The sequence below is a fragment of the Myripristis murdjan genome, chromosome 9 (assembly GCF_902150065.1).
Source record: "Myripristis murdjan chromosome 9, fMyrMur1.1, whole genome shotgun sequence".
Lineage (NCBI taxonomy): Eukaryota > Metazoa > Chordata > Actinopteri > Holocentriformes > Holocentridae > Myripristis > Myripristis murdjan.
In genome coordinates, this window is record NC_043988.1 from 14249681 (window position 1) to 14274328 (window position 24648).

At 42.2% G+C, this 24648-nt stretch overlaps 1 protein-coding gene across 4 annotated transcripts in view; it reads left to right on the top strand.

Annotated features, from left to right (window-relative positions):
* The window catches only part of mctp1a (multiple C2 domains, transmembrane 1a), a 181992-nt gene that overhangs the window by 19601 nt on the left and 137743 nt on the right, over positions 1–24648 (top strand). For 2 of the 4 annotated variants that reach the window (XM_030060839.1, XM_030060840.1), the window contains exon 1: positions 1102–1993. The exons of the other annotated variants lie outside the window; for them this stretch is intronic. In XM_030060839.1, coding sequence (XP_029916699.1) covers positions 1457–1993 — 537 coding nt within the window. In that variant the 5' untranslated portion in view covers positions 1102–1456. Of the gene's footprint in view, positions 1–1101; positions 1994–24648 lie in introns of those variants that run through there. 4 annotated transcript variants of the gene reach the window in all.

Consider the following 24648-nt stretch of genomic DNA (forward strand, 5'->3'; position numbering starts at 1 on the left):
AAGGACCTCAAAGCATGCATACCTTTACCATCACTCTTTCAAGTGGTGCCCTTGTGATTCTACAGTCTCCTATGAATAAATCCACGTGCTGGCCTTTGGACTGTCAGTCGCTTTACGACCGTTTAGTGGAATGAGCCAAATCCCCTAATAATATTCCCCTTTGCACTTGCTCAAAGTCAAATTTCATCATCCCTGCTTGAATAGAAAAGGTTTTGCTGTGACCTCCAGTGCATGTGTGTGCCACAAAGAGAGAGAGGTATTCATTCTTGTAGTATCTGTGCATGTGCGTGTGTTTGTAGGTGGGCACAGTGTCAACCAGGGGATGGTGCGGGCCAGCCACTGAGACAAAGCCCGGAGGAGAAGCTGTAATGAGTTATTATACTCACTGCAGCAAAACAGCATCTCGTCTCTGAAAAGAGAAGAGGTACCTGTGTGCCTCACTGCTGTTTGTGGGTGATAACATTTACTGAAGCCTGACCCACTTAACAGGGGTAACCTACCCAGACATTGCTACAATGTAGAGGCAACAAGAGCAGGCCCCTGTCTCTGTGTTTATGTCCATGCACGTCCTCAAACCTTTAGATGACACCTGAGGTCTCAGTATCAGTCTCCACATTAGCATTGTATTTACCAAGGTCACATGTTGTTATTTTAGAGGAATCAATCAGGAGGCAAGTTCATCTGAAATGGTCATATCATATTCCTAAATTTCCTCAGGTGGGACAGTGATCACGAGAATACGGTCATCTCAAGGATTCACTTACACACACACACACACACACACACACACACACATACAAACGCGCGCGCGCGTGCACAAGAGACACTCAAGTGGGGTGAGCGGGTGAGTAGGAATGAACAATTGTATTATAAACATTTCCACGAGGCATGATACGTTGCATTATGCAATCAGCGGCACACAGATTATTCAGCCGAGTGACTAGGCTGGCCAGGGGGAGGCGCGTTGCATCCTCCGTCCTTCATTTGAATATAACAATTAATAGAGAAGTTGGCGGAAACCTGCATATAAGCACAGCAGGCAGAGAGGACGCTAAGACCTACAACAAGCATTAGCATAGGTCAAAGCGCGCAGTGGGATTTTGGTGTGAGGCTTCTTAGAATGAGTCAACACCGTGCACTAACTTCACCAGAGAGGTGAGATAAAGATAGTCGATTATTACTTGCGTTGTTTTCAGTGTTGCACAGACGGTGTGTGTGTTTGTGTGTCATGAAATTACTTCTGCTTGTGCCGTGGCATCAGAAGATCATCGACAGGCTTCATTTATTTCGGATGGGAGGCTAACACCCCCCCTTTCATCATCACACTTGTGCGTCTCCTTCTTGGCACTCTAAATTGATCGTCATTGGATGTGCTGCCGAGCTGCAGCAGCCCCAACGTTGACATCCATTCACTATACAGATTGCGCTCAGGCTGGCCGGCTGCTGCACAGGCACCATGGAGGATAAATCACCCAAGCATGAGAGCACCTCCAAGGGACAGGAGTCTCTGTCCTATCAGAGGAGGATGTGGAAGAATTTCCAGGAGAAAACCAAGCCGTGGCTGAGCCCCAAACTCGGTTCGGAGCGTCGTGGCGCCGGTGGAGCGGAGGGCAGCAAAAAGGAGTCTGGTTTATGGATGTTTAAGAGGAAAAAGAAACAACTGGACCGGGTGTTTTCGTCGTCTCAGCCGAATTTGTGCTGCTCGACCCCGGCGCCTTTCGAGGGAGATAAGAAGTCACTCGGTGGCGACGCGGTCCCCGGCACCAGCGGCGCCGGAAAGCCCCTGCAACAACCGCTGGGCGCAGCTGCCGGAGCCACCGGGAGCAAGCCCGAGTTGACGGCGCATGGCAGCCCCAAGCTCCCCGTCTCCCAGCTGATCATGTCCCATCAGAAGAGCTCCTCTCTGGGCTCGGCGTGCTTCGAGAAGCTGGTGGTGGATCCGGCCGTGGTGGTGGGAGAGGAGGAGCAGCTGCGTAAAAACGCAAGTGATTCTGTGAGTAGAGACGCATGTGGTAAAACATGCATCATATAGCTGTATGTTACACGCAAAGCAATGAGGAAATAAAAATCCTCTAGAAAGCACACACGGCTATATCATTGCCTCGAAAATTAAATTTGTGAGACAGTCTAAGTTTTAGGGATGATGGTTTTGCTACGTGCTCTGTCACTGCTCCCGTCATGTGATGCGCTCGTCAATTCGTCAATGTGCTGCTTTTCTAAACTCCTGCCTGGGGCTTTAAGACGGGACCAGATGAAAATAAACCATGCAAATATATACGCATGTGTGTTCATCATAAACATTGTCCCTGATAAGCTCGCATTACAAGCTGCTTGCTTTGATGTCATGCATGTTACCATTACCAGTCAACCCCCGCGCGTCGCCTGCCTCAGCATGTGCAGGGATGCTTTCAGTGAATGTCTGTTCCCCCTGACATGCTTTTAAGACAGACTTTATGCTCTGATATCATGAAATCCCATATCCACACAGGGGTTGTCTCTTAGCTCCACTGTCCATGTCCATCTGTGCCAGAATGTCCTTGGGTATAGAAAGAGGTTGCAACAAACCCATGAATACTCAAGGATTGATCATGTCTTCTCTTTTTCATGAGAAGTGATCAGCAGACACTCCGCTGTCAATGTCCTGATTGATGGCAGGTGTTTTCTCTCCCAGCGCTCATGATGCTGAGTCAGTAGAATTTAGGATGCCATGGGAGAAACGGTATGGGACGGATTTGAACCATTAACTAGACCAGAGAGTGCTGATTCACAGAAAAATGATTTACTTTATCGTCCCATGGTCTGTGTCTAAATTTCATATTGTATGTGCTAATGAATGCTTAGGGGGGAAAAATGTGCCATTAACAGTTATATAATTAATTCTGTAAAGTCATGGACCCTTGACAGCTGTCCCTTTATGGTACCTCAGTTCTATAAGATTGTGCTCTTTCATACAAGCAGTTCCTATATTCCTTTTAAAAGTACTCTCTAGTACTCTTACTTTAACCACTTGTTTTATATGCTCACTCCAGGTGCCTAAAATAAAAGTGGTAATATAAATGTACTTGCCTATAAATGTGATAACCTCCAGTTCAGTTGATGCAGTTATTGCAAAGCTTCTGCATTCACAGCTTTACCATTTCTGCCCCTTTTGAGTGGTTGCAGAGCTGATCTGATCATTATCCAGATCACTGTCTCAGAGTGATTTGGCTTAGGGAACCTGTAAATGCACTTCTACCCACTGGAGTTTTTGCCAAGGATCTCTTATTATACCATTTAATCTCCAGGAGTAGTGCAGTGCAGTCAGCTGAAAAGGTGAAAGATAACAAGAACTAACGACTTCATGGAAATCGATCTTGTAGCTTCCTCATAGTGCATGTCAGGTATGTTAACACAGAGACATCTCACGCTGCAAATACATTTTTAGCAATCAGTAAGGAATTTGCTACCTCTCATTTTTGGCTTATCATATTTTGTTCAAATAAAAGTGCCTGTAGGCTATTTGATGAATGTTCCACACGCCTGGAGAGCAGAGCCACAGCAATGGCACATGCTTTTTACAAGGACAAAGCTTAGCTGTTAGAGAGCTTTCACCTTTTCACTCCACAGATCAGTGGCCGAGTCATTTGTTTCCTTTCCTCTATGCGAGTATTAATTTTGTGAGGAATTGGGTTAGAGGAGAAGTGAGGTGAGATGAGATGAGAGGAGAGGAGAGGAGAGGAGAGGAGATGAGGTGAGATGAGATGAGATGGGATAACATATACTTCATTCATCCATCGCGGAACTTAAATAGAAACATAAAGTAGTCTGAAAAATACATAATAAACAGAAAAGCGTATAAGCAGACAACGAAATAAGATTGAATGATCCTAGAAACTCATAAACATCCTCAAACCTGCATGAAAATGGCATTTTCCATGCATTTGTATGTGTGTGTGTGTTCACTTGTTCAAATAGCCTACTCATGTGCTGCCTTAACACATCCAACCCAGTGAGGCATATAAGTGTGAGTCATTGACTGTTGATAGTCATCCACCAATCCACAGGTGAGTCTATTCAAGTTTTCATCATTAATGTGATTCAGACCATGTAGTAGAGCTCCAAGCCAAAGGAAAAAAAAATGGAAGACGGACTTATAGTGCCTAACAAGCAAATAACAAAACAAAACAAATGCATTTATTATAGCTGTTTAACAGGCATTACAGTGTGTGTGTGTGAGTAATGTGTACGTGGAAAATATAGTAGAGCATGCAACAAGGGAAAGCACATGCTGAAAATAGAAAATTAATCAAACATTCATTAGAGTGAACGTACTAGGTCATGTTCATCTTTACAGTGCTACAAACTTCTTGTTTTCATATCTTGATTGTGGGGACATAAAAGTATATTTTTCCAGCAAATCCACTTACTGTGTGTTTGTGTAAATGTTACCATTCCGTTTTTTTTTTCCTATTGCATTTTTGTATTTCAGGAATATGTTCTTTCCTTGAATGGGAGTCAAGGCAGGTCAGCTGTATTTACTTAGCTTTCAGTATTAAATGGCTTCATAATGCCCACATTATGAGTAGAGTAGAGTCAGTGTTATTATGTGATTTTGTGTTATGGAGGGTATTATTTTCATCCTATAATAACATGCTGCCCCTCTCTCTTGCTTAAGCAGCAAATGTCAAATTTTAAGAAGATTTTTGCTTCTTAGTTTTCCTTTTCATTTCATAGAGACTTTTCTTTTGGGGACTAGAATTTAATTTATTGCACCAGGTCTTTGTATCTACCCATAGCAGGCTGTTCCTTTGCATCCAAGTCTGTCTTCAGCCACTGAATCTTTCAGTATTTCATGTTAAAATGTATTCCTCTCCCCATATTTTCTGAATTTCATGCCACCGTCCCAGCATCTAAATAGCCAGTCTATTAAGAGTGTCAGCTGGTGTCAGCCATGGAGTCCACCCAGCTAGTTTTCCTCAGCTTCACTCTCAGTCAGCAGTCTCACTAATAATCCTCAACCGCAGGCAGATAACTCAAAGCCCTCCCGAGAGAGCTGCTCTGCAGTAGTACCTCTCTGATGTGGTTAGCTCTCTGACCTTCTGTGTCCAGCCGAGTCCTCCTGCTGCTATAACCTGACCAAAAAGCTTTGAATCAAGCACAGAATTACTTGAAAACAGAAACAAGAACAATAGCTTTACCTTCATGCAGTAAGTCATGCCTCAGATGAGCTGGATCATTACTAACATTCTTAAAAGTTTTCTAAATAAAGGCTCTTAATTGTAGTGAGTGAGCACATTTATTAACCTAGTTAGGTATTTAACTAGAATCTTCCACTTACAGAGTGAGGAAACAGTTTCAGTCACTGGTAAATCAGCATCCTCAGAGAAATGCCCTGGGATATAGACCAGGCTTTTTTTTGTGGCCTAGTTTTCAGACCAGTAGATGCCAGATGAAGCAATAGCTTGTGTAGATTTCAACTGGTGTGCAACTCAGGCTGTCCTCTTTTGTGTTCAGCAGACTTGAGTCCACATCAGGATTCACTGTGGCTGCTTGCTTTCGAGGAGGCTTTTGCAACTCAAGTCAGTTTGGGGATCAAATGACAAAGCATGTTATTTTTATCATCTGGAGTCAGCCAAGTTAGCCTCCCTCAGTTTCAGTCAAAAAGAGCCAACAGCTTCACTAGGCTGAGTGTACACTGCAAAACTATGCATCTTGAGTTATATCATCTAACCTTAATATGCCTTCTGCCCAGTTCATGCTGAGATAGGCTCCCACCCTTATGACCCTGAAAAGGAATGAGTGGCATGGTAAATGGATGGATGGATGGATTATAACATCCTATTTTCCTAACACATATGGACAAGTCTGCCTTTTGGGTAACATAATTTAGCTTGTTGCCAGAAGAGGAATTATCTTGAATTAAGTGGTATTATCTTTATGCTAGTATAGTGATACCCCTATACCCATGTTCCTGAGTTGAACATTTTCAAAACATAAAAATGCATTAGAAATAAGCGAGATAAAATTGACTCTTGTTAGATATAGGTTTTTGCACTATAGAAACAACCCTGAATAACTTATTAAGATAACATAGGCTCAACCTTTGTTGATGCGGTCAACTCATTTGTCTCCAGTCTCCTGCAGGGTCCAGCTTGGGCTCCGTTTCACAGCCCTCTGGCCACTCCAGACATTTCAAGTCAGGTCAATTTGGCTTCAGAGTTAAAGTATCATTTCTCATTTTTTCCTAGTATTGGCTCCATCAGTCATATCTTTTGTAGTCCCATGCTTGATCATAGAAGTAAACTGGAATTAAGGTTCTGTGGCTTTGTCAGTGTTTGCTCTTTTCCTATTTATATGTGTTGAAAAGGGAACTGTTTTAGCATGCACAGCATGATGTCCACTTGCATATCTCTGTTGATAAGAGGAAAATGTTTCTTCTGAACTAAACTGGCAGCCAACTTTGAGAGATGAATCTAAATCCCTGTAATTTCTACTGCAGCTCTGAGACTCATAACCGACTGCTCAGTCATGCCTTCCTTCCTCTGTGCTCGGCTCATATGGAGCATTTTAAAATATTCAACACTTACAAAGCAAGGAAGTAGGTTTTTGTGTCACCAAGACTACACTCAGTCTGATGCTAAATATGTAAAACGTGAAAGATGCTTTGTGGGTATTCCCATTCATGGAATAGTTTGGTACAACTTGAACAGTAATTTTGGAGTACATCCGTTTTTTTTTTTTGTTTGTTTGTTTTAACACAGGCTGGACAAGTACATGAAACTACTTTAAACTGCTTCAGGTTTTATTTTAGGTTTTATTTCTCTGTGAGGAAAACATCTATCATTCATAAGCTGACTAGAGAGGACAAGGTGCTGCGTGTAGACAGGTGTTACGAATGGAACTGCTCAGGTACTTGGTCAGGACAAGGCTCCGGGTCAGTGATGGATGGGGCAGAGGTTGAGCTAGACACCAGCTGTCCCATTATAGAACTAGAGCAAAAGAAGCCATTGGGAATATGAACAGACATCAGAGCTGTGATGAGACAGGCAGTATGAGTTTAATGACGACATAATTATAAGCATGGCTTATGTGTTTCGAATTTCTGAAGTTCCGAATTTTGGAAATGGGGATAAGTCAGTTTGCCACTTTCCACAAGTAGATCAGTTGATGAAGTGGTGGTGGTGGTGTCCTTCTGAAGCAATGCCATAGTTGAAGCATGTTGAAGTTGAAGTTTGGGTTGGTTTTAGTTAATGGCCTTTTCACCAATGCTATGACTGTGAGTTGAGTTATTTCTAGGATGCCCTGTGGGTAACAAATGGCTAATTTGGGCCAGTTATCTGGGTTGCGGTGCTGTGAGAAGAGCATCATGGCGATTCAGACACTACGAAACAGCCTGTGGCCTCGTTCAGGAAGTGTCCTATTACATAGCTTAAATTAAGATTCATTGCAGCCCCAGGGACCCTGGGGTGGCAGCAGACACTGCCAGGTGCATGATTGATGCTGAGACATTGAGGCTGTTTGGGCATCATGAACTGGTGAAAAACAGATTTTCACACTAGTGAAAGTATGACTGACACCATTTGGAGAAGCTGATAGGTTTTAGCTCTCACTGTGTGATTGAATGTCTGGAAGCGTCTGCCTCCCTCACAGCCTCCCTGAATGTGTCACTTTTTCTATTACAGATGTCTGTGAAAGACGCATGGAGATGGATTTTAAGTCCTTGTAACTGCAGACAAGTGTAAAAGTGAGCAGGAAATTTTGATTTAATTTTTGGCTAAAGTGCTGGCATGGCAGTTAGCTGTGTCACCTCACAGCAAGGAGGACCGGGTTTGCCCAGCAAGAATTGGGCAAACCCGGTCGTCCTCACCCAGCAGGCATCGGGCAAGGAGGACTTGGTTCACCCAGGGCTTGCTGGGACTGGCTCCAGATCTGCTTGCAGCCCTGAGTGGGTGGAGTGAGTGACCTCAATCCTTTCTTTCTTGTTTAGTCCAAGTTAAGTGACTTTAGTCTTTTGATCCATTTTTCAGTAGACATTTTATTACAGTTCACTTACAATTACAGCTCACATTTGGCAGACACTTTTATCCAAAGTGACGTACATGAGATTTTTATACATCACAAGCAAAGATCTACTCAGGACAGAACCACCACATCAAGTGCCATAAAGCTCTGGTTCTGGTCCAAAGGACATAGGTGCTACAAAGCAGTGCTCCAAGGCAGTGCATAGAAGATTGTACTCTCTGCAGTTTGTCTCAACTCTTTGATATTGTCCTTTACTATATTTTCATCATGTTGTAGGGTAAAGGGGGAAAAGAAAAATAATTTTTCAACAAAGGCAAAAGTATGACCAATATTGAATGTTTGTGAATATTTTATCTAAAAAGTCAGAACACTCAGCAGGAGGGTTTACCCTCACAGTAACAAAAGCTCTTACCATGCTGATCAGTTTATTTATATTCCACCTTTACTCAGTGTGTAAATGATTTTTACTATCATATAGTCGCACGGTAGGTCATACCAGCTTAATTTATAGTGCAGCAAACACTTAACCCATCACAACATTAGAAAATGAAAATAGCCTGTGTCAGTCCTCCCCCTCAAGAATCTGAAAAATGAAGGTTCTTGCTTCTACTTCTTCCTTCCTGTCTTCCTTCCATCTTTGGTGTGTCCTTGGGTGATAACCTTACCTGCGTCTTCGCTATCACCCCAATCTATCGGATGTCTCCTCTTCCCTGATCCCAGTCTTAGCCTCTCAAATGGCAACACTCTTCCCTCACAAGAGCGAGACAGAGCTTTCTGAGGACAAAACCAAAATATGTCCCGGCCTGTCAGAGGAACAGACGGTGCACTGCGAGACGGGAGCTCTGCACTGTGACATTGTGTTACCCTCCAGTCTCAGTGCTCCCTCCTCACACATTCACACACTCATTCTTGCACACACGTACACATGCAGCTAAGATATAAACAAGCATACACACCAAGTCCACACTCTTACAACCACACACACACACACACACACACACACAGACAATAGTTTCAGCCCCCAGCATTGTTGAGAGCAAGGTTAAGTGTTATGATGTAGACTGCTAAATGACTCAGGAGTGCTGAACTGCCTTCCTGAACAGCAGCATTACACACAGAGAGAGGAAGTGAGAGAGAGAGAGAGAGAGAGAGAGAGAGAGAGAGAGGGAGAGAGGGAGAGAGAGAGACTGGGGAGGCTCTGGTCTTAATTAACAATATGGCAGCTGATACAGTGAATTTTTGAGCCAGAATAAATAGCCTAAATAGGCCTTTTCGATGTGGATTGTGCACCAATTTTGCACCGCTATAACTATGCAAAGGTGCTCAGAAGGCTGTATTCTTAAACAAATAATTTTATTAAAGAATATTCAACGTTATTATCCATTGTCGACCAAAAATCAACACTGAGAATAAATGATCAAATAAAGAATCAATAAAAAGCTAAATAAACATCATCATTGTTCAGTATCAGTCATTTGCTGACCATTAAAATAAAGAATAAATTGGCCTCACTACAATGCAATTGCTACTATAAGGGCTAACATCATCACACATGAACAAAATTGGGCAGATTGGATCCACAAAAGAGTCGGCTTTCCAGTCAAACCCAATTTATGCAACTCCAAGGCCTCATTGTGCAGAAATACACCAATTTAGAATATGCAAAAATAAGTAACCCATTTGTTCTGCATGCCCTAAACTGCCTGGGATTAGCATAAGGTGGGCATGTGTGCAGAGGGGAGACCTATAGGTACCCAGAGAACCCATTTTCATTGATATCCTGAGGTGAGAGATCAAGGGACCCTGTGATTGGACCTGTTTGGAAGGAGGCCAAATATAAGGCATGCATTTCATCATGTCACTTTAACTCATTGCGGCCCACCAGAAACATTTCCATAGGCCACCACTGGCCCGCAGGCTGCACTTTGAGAATGCCTGCTTTACTGTAACACAAACCTTTAAACCAGGAAAAGACAACATTTACACCGTATCACAATATTATGTTATCTAAAATCTAAGATGATGTCTAGTCTTACATTGATGTAATATAGAGATACTTCCCATCATTCTGCTTATATACAGTATATGTATAATATAAACTGTGTGCATCATGGCAGACTGTACACATAATGATCAGTTTATGTAATGAGAGCAATTAGAGAGCAGATTGGGACTGGTCAGCCTTGCAATCACCAGACAGAGCCATGGAATTACCTTTCTACCTCTTAACTCTGCCCGCCCACCCAAATTAATCATCAGTGAACTGAGTCGGACTAAAGCTCTGGCTGAGCGGAGGGAGGGGATGCTGGGCATAGCCACGGGTGGAGGATAAGAAAATGAAAATTTGTGTTGAGAGTGTGGGCGGGGCGGTCAGATTACAGATGATACCAAACAGGCACCTACTACAGAGTATTTTGTTGATTACCAGTGAACAGATCGCTGTTTGTGCTTTTTGAGAGAGGGATGAGCTGAGTGCTGTGGTGTTACTTGCTTGTTTACCTGCTATTTTATTCTACTATTCTCTCAAATTTAACAAAAGCAGCAGCCGGGCTCTGACAGATTCTCTAAGTGGGATGGATGTGGGAGGTGGAAGCAAGGACAAGGCCTGCAGAGACACACAGCAATAGTAATAATAAGGTATAGGTGTCTGTGGGCTTCTTCTCTCAGGACAAAAACACATCGTGACAAGAGGCTGCGGGATGCTTTCCCTGCTCGCCATGCTAATCAAACGTAAATCATTTGCAACTCAATGAACACCCTATCTCCTCTGTGGTAAGAGGTTATTGAATATTTGCAAATGAGCTCCCCTAAAGCAGAGAGGATGTTGTGTGAATCATCTGTGAATCGTGTTTGTTATATTAGCCCACTGAGCTTGCAAATTGGATGTATATAAGGTAGGGGTCAAGTGTGTCTCTCATTTCACTACTGCCACAACAGCAAGTCATTTGGGTTTCATTTTATTTAGCACACATGAAACATCTACCAAGTGGAGCTTACGCTGCTTCCATGTGTTAAACAAATTGCGCCGGCAGTGGTCTGCAGCTCTGCACCTGTCCTCCAAAACAGGCTGGCCCATTTTAGTGGATTGTGTTTGGAAAGTGGCATCAGGTGGGAGAATAACACAGGATGATGTTTTCTTTACAGCCAAATTAAAAGTTAAAAAGCATGCCTGATAAACACAGTAGACCGAAAACAGGCTGTCTTTCTTCTGCTTCATGTATTTTTTTTTTTTTTTTGACAGATTTGCTGTTATTTTGTCTATTCTTCTAACCAACAACCACGCAGACTATGGTATTATATAATAGACTTATGCAAAGATATTGGCAGATTAATAAGCAGATGTGAAATGAACCAGGTTTTGTTTTATTGACTGAGGTTGGAGACATGCCTTAATTGGACACAAAAATATAGAATTAAAATGTAGGATAAATTAAACACTATTAAATCCAAAGCATGGTATACTGTGGTGCCGTTTCACTTAAATATTCAGGTATAGACATGTTTGTGTGCCCAGTTATTGCTAAATTAAGCAAAAAGAGTTTAAATGGTCTGCTCCAAATAATTCTGCTGGGTGTAATAAATAATGTGTGCATTCGTTTGATGGATGTGCTCCCATAAAGTTTGCGCTTGACAGCTGAAACACCTCCAAAGTAATTACACTAAAAGTGCAAAAATACTGTGGACCCACAAAATGCTTGTGCTGCTGGTGAGTGGATCAGGAGCTTTTCATTTTGACAACATGCATCAGCTTTGGCTCCTGCGCAAAAAGGGTCATTTTAGGGGTCATTTTTTTGTGTGTGATTTTTTTTTTTTTTTTCTGTCATTGTTTGTCATTTGTCATCTGTGGGGTTTCCTGGGCATTCATTGTAATCACTTAAAAAGCCACTGTATTGATCGAGAGAGAGAGAGAGAGAGAGAGAGAGAGAGAGAGAGAGAGAGAGAGAGAGAGAGAGAGAGAGAGAGAGAGAGAGAGAGAGAGAGAGAGAGAGAGAGAGAGAGAGAGAGAGAGAGAGAGAGAGAGAGAGAGAGAGAGAGAGAGAGAGAGAGAGAACTGCTGATGTTTGTGAAAGGGCCAGTTATGGAGCAATGAGGGCCTGATTTAAGGGTTGAAGAAGACAGTGCCGTTTTCCCCTGCAATTTCATTTGGTGAGTAGCCGGCCAGCAGAAAACACAAAAGCAGATGGACAAAAAACATCTCTATTTCTTTCTCTTTTTCTCTTGGTTTCATTCTTTTTGAACATGCAGAGAGGCAAGCAGTGGGTCAGTGATCAAACTGAGGATTGGGATGGAAAATTTGTTTTTTCATCCCACACTGTTCTACTTTTGGCTCCTGAGCTGCTGCGGCTGTGTGTGTGTGTGTGTCTTTGTGTCAGTATGTGTGAGTCTGTGTGTGTGTGTGTGTCTCAGTTGATCAGAAATACATAAAATCTCCAATATGTTTATTAGCGGGTCTTGTGTGTCAAAGGCTGCATGAACCCACAGTAGGATTCAATTTGCTGCAGGCAGTCTAAGGCCTTGTTCCCACCTGGTTTTAATATCCGTCCCGAGAACTCCGATCACAAGCTGACACTTTGAGTGCAGGTGTAAACGGGAGCAATGCGTCCTCAAGTGATCCGTTCTCAGGACACATTCAGAGGTGGCCTGGGACGCTTGTGTCCGCATCACATTGGAGGTGTAAACAGACAGGTGTCCCAGAATGCACTGAAGGACCACCTACTAACCTGACGTCCTGTGTCTTGTCAAGCCCAACGCTAACCCTAACCCTAACCCGGCCAGACTGACGCTTTTCCAGTAGAGAAAATATCTCACCTGAACTGTCAGCTGATGGATCAAATGCAAACTGAAGTCCAGGTCGGCTATAAAGCAGCTGGTCAATGAATAAAAACTCCCCTTACTAAGACATGAGCTCCCCTAAAATTAAACACTATGGGCCCTATCTTGCGCCAGACTCCCTAAACCCGCTATTTGCAGATTTAGGATTTAGGAAGAGGCGTTCCCCCGTAAAAGTTGCTATCTTGTGCACCTCCCGCTATCCGCAAAACACCTGTGCTACCCGCTATATTATGCATAGGCGTCTTTTGGGCGTTACGCCAGTTAAACCAATCAGTGTGCCAGGTGCCATTGCCTTGAAGGGCAGGATGCGCTATCCTAAATCCTTAATCCCAAACCCGTGATGGAGAGAGGGAGGTAGATTTTCTCAGGGCTTCTACTGAGGCTAAAGCAAGTTGGCTTTATTTTTATATACATATTATATATTATATTATAGGCGAGTTAATTCGGGAGGTGGAGCCACATGTGTCCACGTGGACGTGTCAGAATGTTGTACTGATTGAGTAAAATCCCCTGGCCACACCACAGACACACAAGAAACAGAGGTGGAACTATGTGTAAACTAATTTATTGACAAGGTAGATTGGGCAAATAAAATATTAAAAATAAAAATATAGCACAGCTGCTGGCTTATGATAAAACAATAAAACGTGCTGGTGTAAGTGTCCAATTAAAACAGTCTTTCCTCTAAACAGTCTATATAAGTCGGCATAACGGATAGCGGGTAGCGGGTGGCGCAAGATACCGTTTAGGGATAGCGGAAGTTCCTAAATCCGCAATTTGCGGGTAGTGGCAGCGGGTAGCGGGTGGCACAAGATAGGGCCCCAAATGTGCTAGAGTTACTATAAAAAAACTACAGAAATATTACAGGCTGCTGTGTGGATTTGCACATTGCAGTTACTACAGGACTACCACAGAAATATTACAAGTTGATTTATCCACCTTAAGTGGAGAACCCTCTCAGACTTGCTGAAATAATTAAATAATCTGAGCCTGAATGTGATCGGGTCGAGCCTGTAAAAGATGTGAAATCCATCCTCAGTGACTGACAGTGCATTAAAATGAGGCTGGAGTGAGCGAGGATGTCTCCTTTTGTTAAATGCCTGCTGCCTGTTAAATGCCATTTTATTTTTACTTTTGCATGGAGGAAGGACTATCAAAGTAAGAATTTCATTTTACGTTCTCTCGCTCTCTCTCTTTCAAATGATAAGTGTTTATTTGCATATGAGCGGGAAAGTGAGATCCAGTCACAAGTGGCAGGTGAGACGCATTTGGAGACGCATGGTAATGCCGGGTGTGTACGGACGGACTGACAGCTGTCCACTTGTGTTTGGATTATCAGAGATGCATTTTAATACCAGGTGGGACCAGAGCCTTAAATACCTTATCTGCACAAGTAGTGGGCCAGCTGAGGGATTTAATTCATTCATTCATTGAAAATACCATAGCAGAAAAGTTTATTTAAATACAGGGAGCTTTTGATGATTCATGATTGCATTTTTACAGCTCAAGAGCAGATCAACAGCAGTGCGAGCAACCAGCGGTGTGGAGTAGACAGGTCAGAGTCATGAATGCAGCAACATACTGCTGTACTCCGAGAATTATCATTCAAAACAGCCAGGTGCTGAGAGAAGAAAAGAGCTGAAAATTGAGGTCATATGGGACCGTGTCCATGTTTTTCAAGCTCAGATTGCAGCATGTTAGAGAGTAGAGGAGGATGATATGAAGGGGGGGAGTAGGTGATTGAAGGTTGAGAGGTTTTGGACGTAAAAATACAAAACAAGACAAAACAAAACAAAAGCGTTCTAGACCTTTTTTATTTGTCTCCGCTGAGCCATGATAAGATGTATCTTTTCCATTTCCCCCTGTTTTTTATGACTGACATGACAAATATGGGTCAAACAAAGCAAGTAAAACAATGTGTCAGGTTCACTTTTCTCTTCCCAGCCCGACTGCTTGCCTTTATGCCACCCCATCAGAAACAACATGTCCAGAGGCCAATTTGTAGACACGACCACTGCTTTGATGGCACATCGGTGTGGAAGGATGCACCTCATCATGGCTGAGCAGAGATAGAGCGAGACATGGAGGATTTTACACCTGATAGGCTGTTTTGTTTATTTAAAGCATCCTGCCTGCCAGTGGTAGTTGTTTATGAAAGTGACAGTACACCGTGAGACTGCTTTTTTCACTTTAGAAACACATTGTGCCACCTTTTAAACTGGCAGATAATGTATAAAAATGATAAAAATGTGCAATAGGATTACAAAAAAAAAAAGAAAAGTAAAACCTAGGTGTATGGGCTCATTTCTGACGTTTTTCACCTCACTGTGGTTTTCACAGTGCTGTGGTTTTCACAGTGCTGTGGTTTTTCTGAGCTGTTTGTTACCTATAAAGCCTTAAAAAGAAAGTAACAAGAAGTGGACTGTGTGTGTGTGTGTGTGTGTGTGTGTGTGTGTGTGTGTGTGTGTGTGTGTCTGCGTGTGCGTGTGTGTGTGTGTGTGTGTGACTTAAAGCTCAGAGCAGTGTCAGTGTCACTCATCTTGCCGTTTCGACAGAGAGCTGAAACAGGATGAAAGGGAAAACAAAAGGACGTCATAATGCTGGAAATGCTGTTAAGGAGCAGAAGGTGAGCCGCAGTCAGCCAAATAAATATTGTTAGAACTGTTTAAGTGTCCGCAGACCTCACATCTAAACTGGTCTCCCACTTAATGGGTAGACGGCAGTAACCTCCGCCTTTTTGTTCTCTGTCAAAGAAAGAGCGATGTGTTTTGTGACTGGGCACTGAAAATGTCATGAGTCATGTGGCTTGTAATAAAACTGACATACATTGCTCTTCACTGTTCCCTTAAAATGTTTCTTTTGATGTGTTTTCCGTTTTATGGTTCTCAATGATGTTAGGAATTGGTTTGTCGGTAGAAAGTCACAGTTTCCAATCCATGGGAGGTTGTTTTACCACTGACAACACACTGGACCACATAGGACCACTTTATTGTTAGAGTTAGGATTGTGAATAAATTAATTATTCTTTCCATTATATATAGGAACATGTGGTGATAAACATGGATAGTACATGTTGTAGCATTGGGAGAAAAAAAAAAAAAAACAGAAAAGTACAATTTTTACCACAAAAAACACATAACTGTACAAAATATAAGAAAACATGCAAAACTTTTGCAAAACAGGGAGAAACATTCCCTGTTTTTATGAAGCACACTGAAGAATCCATCCAAGTAAAAGTCATTATCAATCACTGATATCCCTTGTTATATTCACAAAGAAGGAGATGTAGGATAGATGAAGGTAAGATGACAGATATTTTTAAGCTTTTAAACAGCTGAATTGATTGAACTGCCTGCAAATCAACATTGCAAAAACAACAAAAAAATGTTTTTGATACAGTAACCTAGAGTTTTAAGTGTGTTTGGACTCTCCACTTGTGTTACTTTCTCTTGTATGAGATTTTTGCAGTGCCCAGTAGTAGCACTTGTCGTGGTGAAAGTAGAGTAGAAGTCAGTTTCATGAAACTGCTCAGCAATGGGGTTCCCCGAAACTCAAACTCACGTTCATTAAAATGATCTCTCTGTCATATTCTCTCTGCAGGACTGGCTGTATGGTTTTCTGTAGGCTGTGACTGTGTGAGACTGACAGATAACACTAACTCATTTTGGCACGTGATCTTCACATTAGTGGTGTGTTGCACATGTTAGACGAAATGACAGACTGCCGCTTGATTAACATTTCTGGGCTTACATTCTGCGATGCCGTCTCTGAGTGCAGACTAGGGATCAGCTGTCAGTAGAGTAAGTGATAAAATGAGATCACTGTCTGCCATGACTTGCACACAAACACTTGCAGGGGAAAACAAAATTATGCCTTGCATCAGATGATGCTTCTACTGGCACTGCTGATGCTTCCGCTGAGTTTGGTTGACTCTTGGAAGGGTCTTGGTGCCACCTACTGGTACAAAGCTGCTGTGGATCTCTCAGGGTGGCAAAGTGAGGAAAGCATGGCAGGATATGAGCGATGAGGTGAGGAGAGCCTTGTGGTTGGTTTGCGATGCTTAGCCTTCCATTACAATCTAACCAAGGCTGCTTTCTGCACTCTCTGCACTATTTTCTGCAGACTCTGCAATCTCTTTCGGAGATTAAAAGGCATTTACTTAACAATAGCTTTAAAAGACTGGAAGCAACAGTTGCATTTTTATTGTACACCAATCACGCATAAATCACTGTCACTCGGTATATGTTAGTTTAAATAATGCTGATCAATTATGAAAACATGGCCCTGTTTTTTGTTGTAATGAAATGCAGCCGCAACCTTGTTTCAATTACCTAATAAGGCCCTGCAGCCAAACTATCAATCAGGTCAGGAGAGAACGGAAATACATATTTGTCTTACATATTTAAGTCACGTTTTCATATTCTCTTCGGTGTGTGTTTTATGTGTGTGCGTGTGTGTATATGTGAGTGTAAAAAGGCTGTTTTGAGCCATTTTGTTTTTGTCTCGTCAGGTCTTTTTTGACCCCTGTTTTGAAAACTTCCTTTCTTCCTTTCTCCAATTATTCCTTACCTCCCATGTGAGTGGTTCATTTTATGCATTGGCAGGAAAATAGCTGATTAACTACACAGCACACCTCACCTCATCATCTCAAGTGTGAATGTTCAGGCTACAGGGAATGGTAGTAGAGAGAAAGAAAGAGGGTGATTCAGGGGAAAACGCTTTCTGAGTAATTTACATTAAATCATTAATATTTGTTAATTATAAATTTTATCAGAGCAAAAAACAGTAGATGCACCATAAACAAATACATGTGTGTGTGCAATCGCAGGTTAAATCATACAGTAGTGTAACGTTTTTGCTAAAATGAGTGAGCATCCTCGTTCACACCAGTTCAGTTCAGTCTCAGAGTGGTGCGAAGGCTAATCCCACATCTTGGACTGCATCCTCAGTGTTAGCTGCCAGGCTCATGCAGCTTCTCCACTGTGTTTCCTCTCCACTAGAAAGAGGCAGTGTAATTAGTATGGCCATGGCTGCTTCTTCTCAGCACCGTGTATTAATACTCTACAGAAATATCCCCCTTAACAAGCCATTTCATCTGCTGTTGAACCTTTGTGATGTTTTTTCGTCAAGCGAATGAATAATGAACAAGTGCATATTTAATGGTACTTAAGTCTGATGCAATCTGTCTTTTTCATTATTACCCCGAACATTCCTGAAACAATTCAAAGTGCTTTGCAAATAGGTGGCTGTATCTCCTCTTCACGTGCAGGATTTGTTTTAAGAACAAACTATTTTAACTTTGAATCAGTGACTCACTGACTTGTTGATTTTTTTGAATTGTAGGTGCCTTTTCATTCAGTCAGAAGGTATGCGCGCACAGAGGTGGGGTTTTAAGATGCTCTTTTAAAAAAGTAACTGAAGAAACCTCGCACTATGATTTAGAAATATTTACCTCTATCTGTGCAATAAGTACAGCCACAGCACTGTTCTCCCTCATGAACTATTTTTACTGCATTTCTCAGCTTCAGGCGTGTTTTTGAAGAACATTATACACTAACCTAAATGTATTTCGAGGCAGGACCAGGATGACAGGTGTTAATGTCGGAGGAAGCACATCTGAACAGCAGAGCGAAGGTTCACCGGAAGCTTAGCTCACGCTTTCTACCACTCACACACTGACTCATAAATCATACACATTGCGGCACCGGCTTCCTAGGTCTTCCATTCACAGTGCAGACAGGAAGAGAGGAGACTGAGAGAGCCAGAGGCAAAGATGCTTTTGTTGTTTTTCCCACAGCGCACAGTGCTGCTGCCCTGGGATATGCGTGGCAAATTGTGGTCACTTACTCACTCATGGTCTGCGAGGGATGTTTAGTGGGACGCATGTGCAGTGCGCGTCCAGGCTGCAGCCCGTTCAAGTTGGTGGTTGGTCTGTGTGTAACTAGGAAATGCCAAAGCAACACTCACCAGAGATATATGGTAGTTTATAACCTATCTAAGGACAAAAAAAAAATTCAGCAAATCTCTTACAGATTTGCTGTTACAGTGTTGTTCATGTGTAGCAGCCTTTTTGAGTTGGAGTTGATTTTTTGGAAAATAACAGACATATCTGGTAGGTTTTGTCCTTGTCATTCTATTAAAACTCTATTAAAAGATTATTACAGTAGTGGTCTGCAGTTCTTTAATGAATACCATTTTACAGTATGACAAAAAGCACTGTGGATTTGGCAAGTTATTCCTTTCAGCTGAGAAGTCATTCCTCCTCTTCTTCTAGTCTCAGCCACTTATGACAGTCACCAACACCACTGAACCATCCCTTAATTTTTCTCAAGGTCTCAAATCCTCGCTTCTTCTGTTTCTTTCCCACAGTGTGTGCTGCCTCCTCTTGTTCCCACACACTGGTGGGTTCAGTTTCATATCCGTTTGGTTCATCCATGAGCACAGCGTATTTTGTGGTCGCCAGGTCTTTCTCATACATGTCCTCACAATTTTGTCGTTCAGTTTTGTCGGCCTCCACTTTCTTCTTGTCTTCCTTCATTTCCTGTTTGTCCATCCATTCCCTCCATTGTTTCTCCATCAGCCGATCCTGTTCCTCTTTTGTAAGTTTCCTCATGTTCTTAGATGTTTCCAGTCTTTGCCTCCTCCTTGTCTTTTCTTCACTCGATTTCGCCTCCTCTGTTTCACATCTGTTTGGTTCATTCATGAGCACAGTGTATTTTGTGGTCGCCATGTCTTTGTCATACATCTTCCACACCACCTTACACTTTTGCGGCTGAATTTTGTTGGCCTCCGCTTTCTTTTTGTCTTCCTTCATTTCCTGTTTGTCCATCCATTCCCTCCATTGTTTCTCCATCAGCTGATCCTGTTCCTCTTTTCTAAGTTTCCTCATGTTCTTAGATCTTTCCAGTCTTTGCCTCTTCCTTGTCTTTTCTTCACTCGATGTTGCCTCCTCAGGTTCACATCCATGTGGTTCATCCATGAGCACAGTGTATTTTGTGGTCGCCATGTCTTTGTCATACATTTTCCACACCCCCTTACACCTTTGCGGCTGAATTTTGTTGGCCTCCGCTTTCTTCTTGTCTTCCTTCATTTCCTGTTTGTCCAGCCGTTCCCTCCTTTGTTTCTCCATCAGCTGATCCTGCTCTTCTTTTGTAAGTTTCCTCATGTTCTTAGATCTTTCCAGTCTTTGCCTCCTCCTTGTCTTCTCTTCACTTGACGTTGCCTCCTCAGTTTCACATCTGTTTGGTTCATCCATGAGCACAGTGTATTTTGTGGTTGCCATGTCTTTGTCATACATCTTCCACACCCCCTTGCACTTTTGCGGCTGAATATTGTTGGCCTCCACTTTATCTTCCTTCATTTCCTGTTTTTCCATCCATTCCTTCCTTTGTTTCTCCATCAGCCAATCCTGCTCTTCTTTTTTTACTTAGATCTTTGCAGACCTTGCCTCCTCTGTCTTTTCTACACTCAATGTTGCCTCCTCAGTTTCACATCCATTTGGTTTGTCCAAATCTGGAAAGACATAAACACAACAATATTTCAGCAAAACTTTTATTAGAAATGATCTACAAAAATTCCCATTTTATTTGCACATAAATATTTGCATGTAAAATGCAGTAATGTGTAACCTCTGTACTTGAGGATCAGTGCATGTATTTCATATTGAAGGCATCTGCAACCTGAATAACCAGAACATTCCAGGATCAACAGCTTTGTCATAGTAAATATGCATATAAAATCAACTAACCCTATGCTCTGGGTTGAAACAGAGCGTAATCTTACATCTGAAGCTACACAATGCTGTGCAAGCAAGACCAAAGCTTTAGCATTTGCAGCTTCCATGGCATTCAAATTTCCATCCACGCAGTGTCAGTTGTTTGCAACTCTCTGCAACAGTGGGGAGACCCGGCCACAAGATCTGCCACAGATAACCTTTCTTGATCCTTACCCAGGCCTCTGGTTGACAAAGTATTGATTCAGCCCATATGCATCCTGCCTGGTAGGAAGCACGCTTTACATGCTGGAGTAGAGCAGCTCGAGTAGGAGGGTTGGCTTCATATGGCGTCTGCTTCCGAGCAACAATGTCCAGCTTTGCATCACCAACACCATCAGCTGACCTGGACCTGTCATACATCATCACCATGAAGTTTTCCAAGATCTTCATGTTGGCATCATCTGTTGTTGGTAGATACTGGCTGAGTTTGCTGAAAACATCAAAGGCCTCGTCACAAACACTCCAGGTTTGTCATGCAGTCCTCTGGGCTATACCACAGAGGGCTGGCGCAACATCACAGCTGGTGAAGACATGGAAGAGGAGAAGTCCTTTGCTCTTCTGCAGTCCAACAGACAAAAAGAGTTCATAGATGGTAATCCATCTCAAGTCACGGCCTTGGCCAAAGGCAATCCACAGCTGCTGAAGATCAGTCTCTTAAAGGGCTGAGAAAGTCAGTGTCATTGGCTTTGATGAGAAAGCTTTTGCATCCTTCCTCTACTGCCTGCCTGCCATGCACAAATATCTGAGTGTCAGCTTTCTTGTGATTACTGGAAGCCATTTTAGCCCGGCTTATCAGGTAATTGCTGGCAGCAGTTTCTGCCTTGGTCACAATGATCATGTTTTCTGCAGACATCTGGGCTATCTTGTCAGCCAAGAAGCTGAAGGTCTCAGTTTTGTTGTTGCTGTGTCTTAGGAAATCCTGCCAGTTTGAGGGAACTTTACCCATGCTCGTCACCTCGCATCTGACTCCATATCCTAGCTTTGACCCTGCCAATCTGGACAACATAATAATGTAATGTTTCTTAAAACCCACAAATGTACCTCTATCTCTTTGTTCTTCACTGAACCATTGAATTACAACAATTCACAAGATTTCTATTGAATTTAACAGAAACATTGTTACCTACCATTTCTTTGGAGTGATTGAGTGACTGATTTGGAGTGAAGATCTCTAGTTTGTTGTTTGTATGAATTTTTTGTATGAATTTGAAAATGTATAGAGACTTGGAACATTGATTCCAGAACTTCGTGTGGTTCTTGGTTGCTGTGTAACACCACAGTGCATTCAAAATGTTATTTCACCCCAGTTAAACATACAAGATATGGAGTAGATTTTTTGAGTAGATATTTTGTGAAAAATATATCTGTGCAATGAGATAATCCCATTTGTGTCAAATTCTGATCAGCTTGTTTCCTCAATATTCTTGAATCAAGTGTCATTTTCTTTTCTTGATACTAGTGGCCTGATCTCCCTTATTCTGCCTTGTTTCAACACATTGATGGTTGTCTCAGAAAAATAAGATAAAGATAAAAATAAATAAATACAGATACAAGTGAAATTCCACTGGAAACAAGTGGGATTATCTCCACTGGCAGATTTTTTTCACTTGTTTAACTCTGAATACAAGACTTGTAAAGGTTGAGATATAAGTAAATCTTGCACACCATGTTGTATGTATGTTTTGATATGTGTTATAAGTAAATGTTATAATATTTTTAGTATTACTGATTTAGTTTCCACTTTCTACACAGGCTCTTTTCAAATACTGATTCCCGATAATCTCATTAAGACTGGAACCCCAAAGATATATATATGCTGCCGTATAAACACATCCTACACTTTAAAACATGCATGTGTGACTGGTATTTTGATTATGGCCAGCTATTTATATTCTGAAAACAGTGAGGAATATCTGATCTCGTGGTTGCCATTCTGAGATTCCTGATGACCACAGAGAAAGGGCTTTATAAAGCCGGCTTGTTTCCAACTCCCAGCAGAGGCCTGCCAGCCACTGTTGTGCTGGAGACCCGACCTCCAACAGGTGGCTGCTATTTCCAAGTGGCGATCACGAGCAGAGGCACAGTTTCTATATAAAGAACAGCGTGACTTTTCATTTTCTTTACCATTGGTCTTTTTCTTTCTCTTTCGTTCTATTGCGTGCTCATGTGTTAACCTCTTTCCTCTGTCATTTCTTGCTTGCTTTCTCCTCTGTGTGTCTGTCTCTGTTTAATTCTGGTTCTCACTCTCTGCCTGTTCATCTTTCCATCTCAAGGACAAATGCCAGAGATGTTGGCAGACCATGGCTGACTTGTAAAATTCCATAATACAAGGTGTTAGGAGTGTTGTAATCCTCTTCAGTCTGGCCACCTCTGAGCACAAGGCGCGTTCATCCCCAAAATTTGTTAATTTGTTGGTCAGACATGACTTGGTGCTCCCTTCTTGGTGACCTCTAAAGCTCTGAACTTAGGTGAGGCCCATTCCCATTAGTGTGCACATCTGTTGTTGACACACTGGCTGGGATAGTGAACACACACACACACACACACACACACACACACACGCTAATGTGTGCAGTCATACAGGCACACACACACACAGCTCATTCCGTGTCTGTCCCTCTCTGCTCTCACTGTGCTGAGTTGCTGTACAGAGAAAGGGGACTCTTCTCACTGTCTCTCATCCATGAGCTCCGAGTCAATGGTGAGTTTCATACCTTGTTGCTGTGACTTGATTTATGTTGGTATTTGAATTCACACTGTACTCATCCACGTTTTTTAAGAGAAAAGTGTTTCTGTAATTTGTTCTCAGTTTCAACTCATGGTTGCTAATTAGACACTTGAGAAGCCTAGCTTGTTCACAATGGGTAATATGAGATTTCTCTCTGATGATGGTGGTGTGTACTGCATGTTCATTCTGAGGGTTTGTAGTGCAGCACAACTGCAGCTATTCTTCTTGTGTTCATATCCCTAGGAGATGGTACAATATACTGTATTCTGCCTTAGTGTGGGCTGCATGCATTGCTTGAAAAGAGTAGCAGCAGAATTTATTGTCAGTGTGTATGCATGTGTCTATATGGAGTATCTACATCCATGCGTTTATTTTTCTATTTTGTCATTCATTTTATTATATAGTGTCATTTCAGTCAATTTAGTCTCATTGTGAAGTCTTGAGAACCAAAAACACAAAAACTTACAAAGAAAATATACACTACAACTCAGCTATTCATTATAACCACATTTTATGAAAGATTATAGTCTGTGTGTGCTGTATGTTCATGCTGTGTGTGCACATGCGTTTGCAGATACTGTACCAGGAAATGCAACCTGGCAGACAGATGGCCTATACCTCACTGCTCTCCACTGGTCCTGGCACTGTGGCATTGATTGATGTAACCAAATAACAGCCACAATCCACAGGATGAGATGAAAGGATCATTGAATCAATGCTCTCAGAACGATGCAGCCAACTAGGCTGCTCAAAACAAAAGAGCTAACGCAGGGTGACAGCGTTTTTTTTTTTTTTCTTTTTCTACACTAAGTTTCCTGTCCTTCTCTCTCCTCCCCCGCACTCTTTGCCCGCCTACTTGCTGTGTTGAACAACTTTAGGCCAAGCAGTAACTGAATTAGAGCCGTTAGACACAAGTGAATACTGTAATCACTTGTGCTCTGTCGCAAGAGAGAGAAGCTTCAGGTTGCTTTGGACTTAGCAGTGGCACTGAAGTGTCAATCATCCTCTGGAAATAGAGAACAGTACTTTTCGTCAGCCATCTGTTCATCCCTCTCTTCCTCTCTCTTCTCCTGCTCTGATATTTAATTAGTGAGTGCTTCATGCTGCTCATATCAGTGTCTCCCCCCCAGATAATGATGATTTCCATTGTACAATTCAAATAAGACTTTCCTTGTCTTGCTACTTTCTCTCCAAGGATTTCTCATTCTGATTTGTGCTTGCTAGTGCTAAGGGCCAAGAGTCACTATCACAGTCATCTTACTCTGAGTTTATTCACAAATGTCCTTATCTTAATGCCTTTTCACTCCTCTGC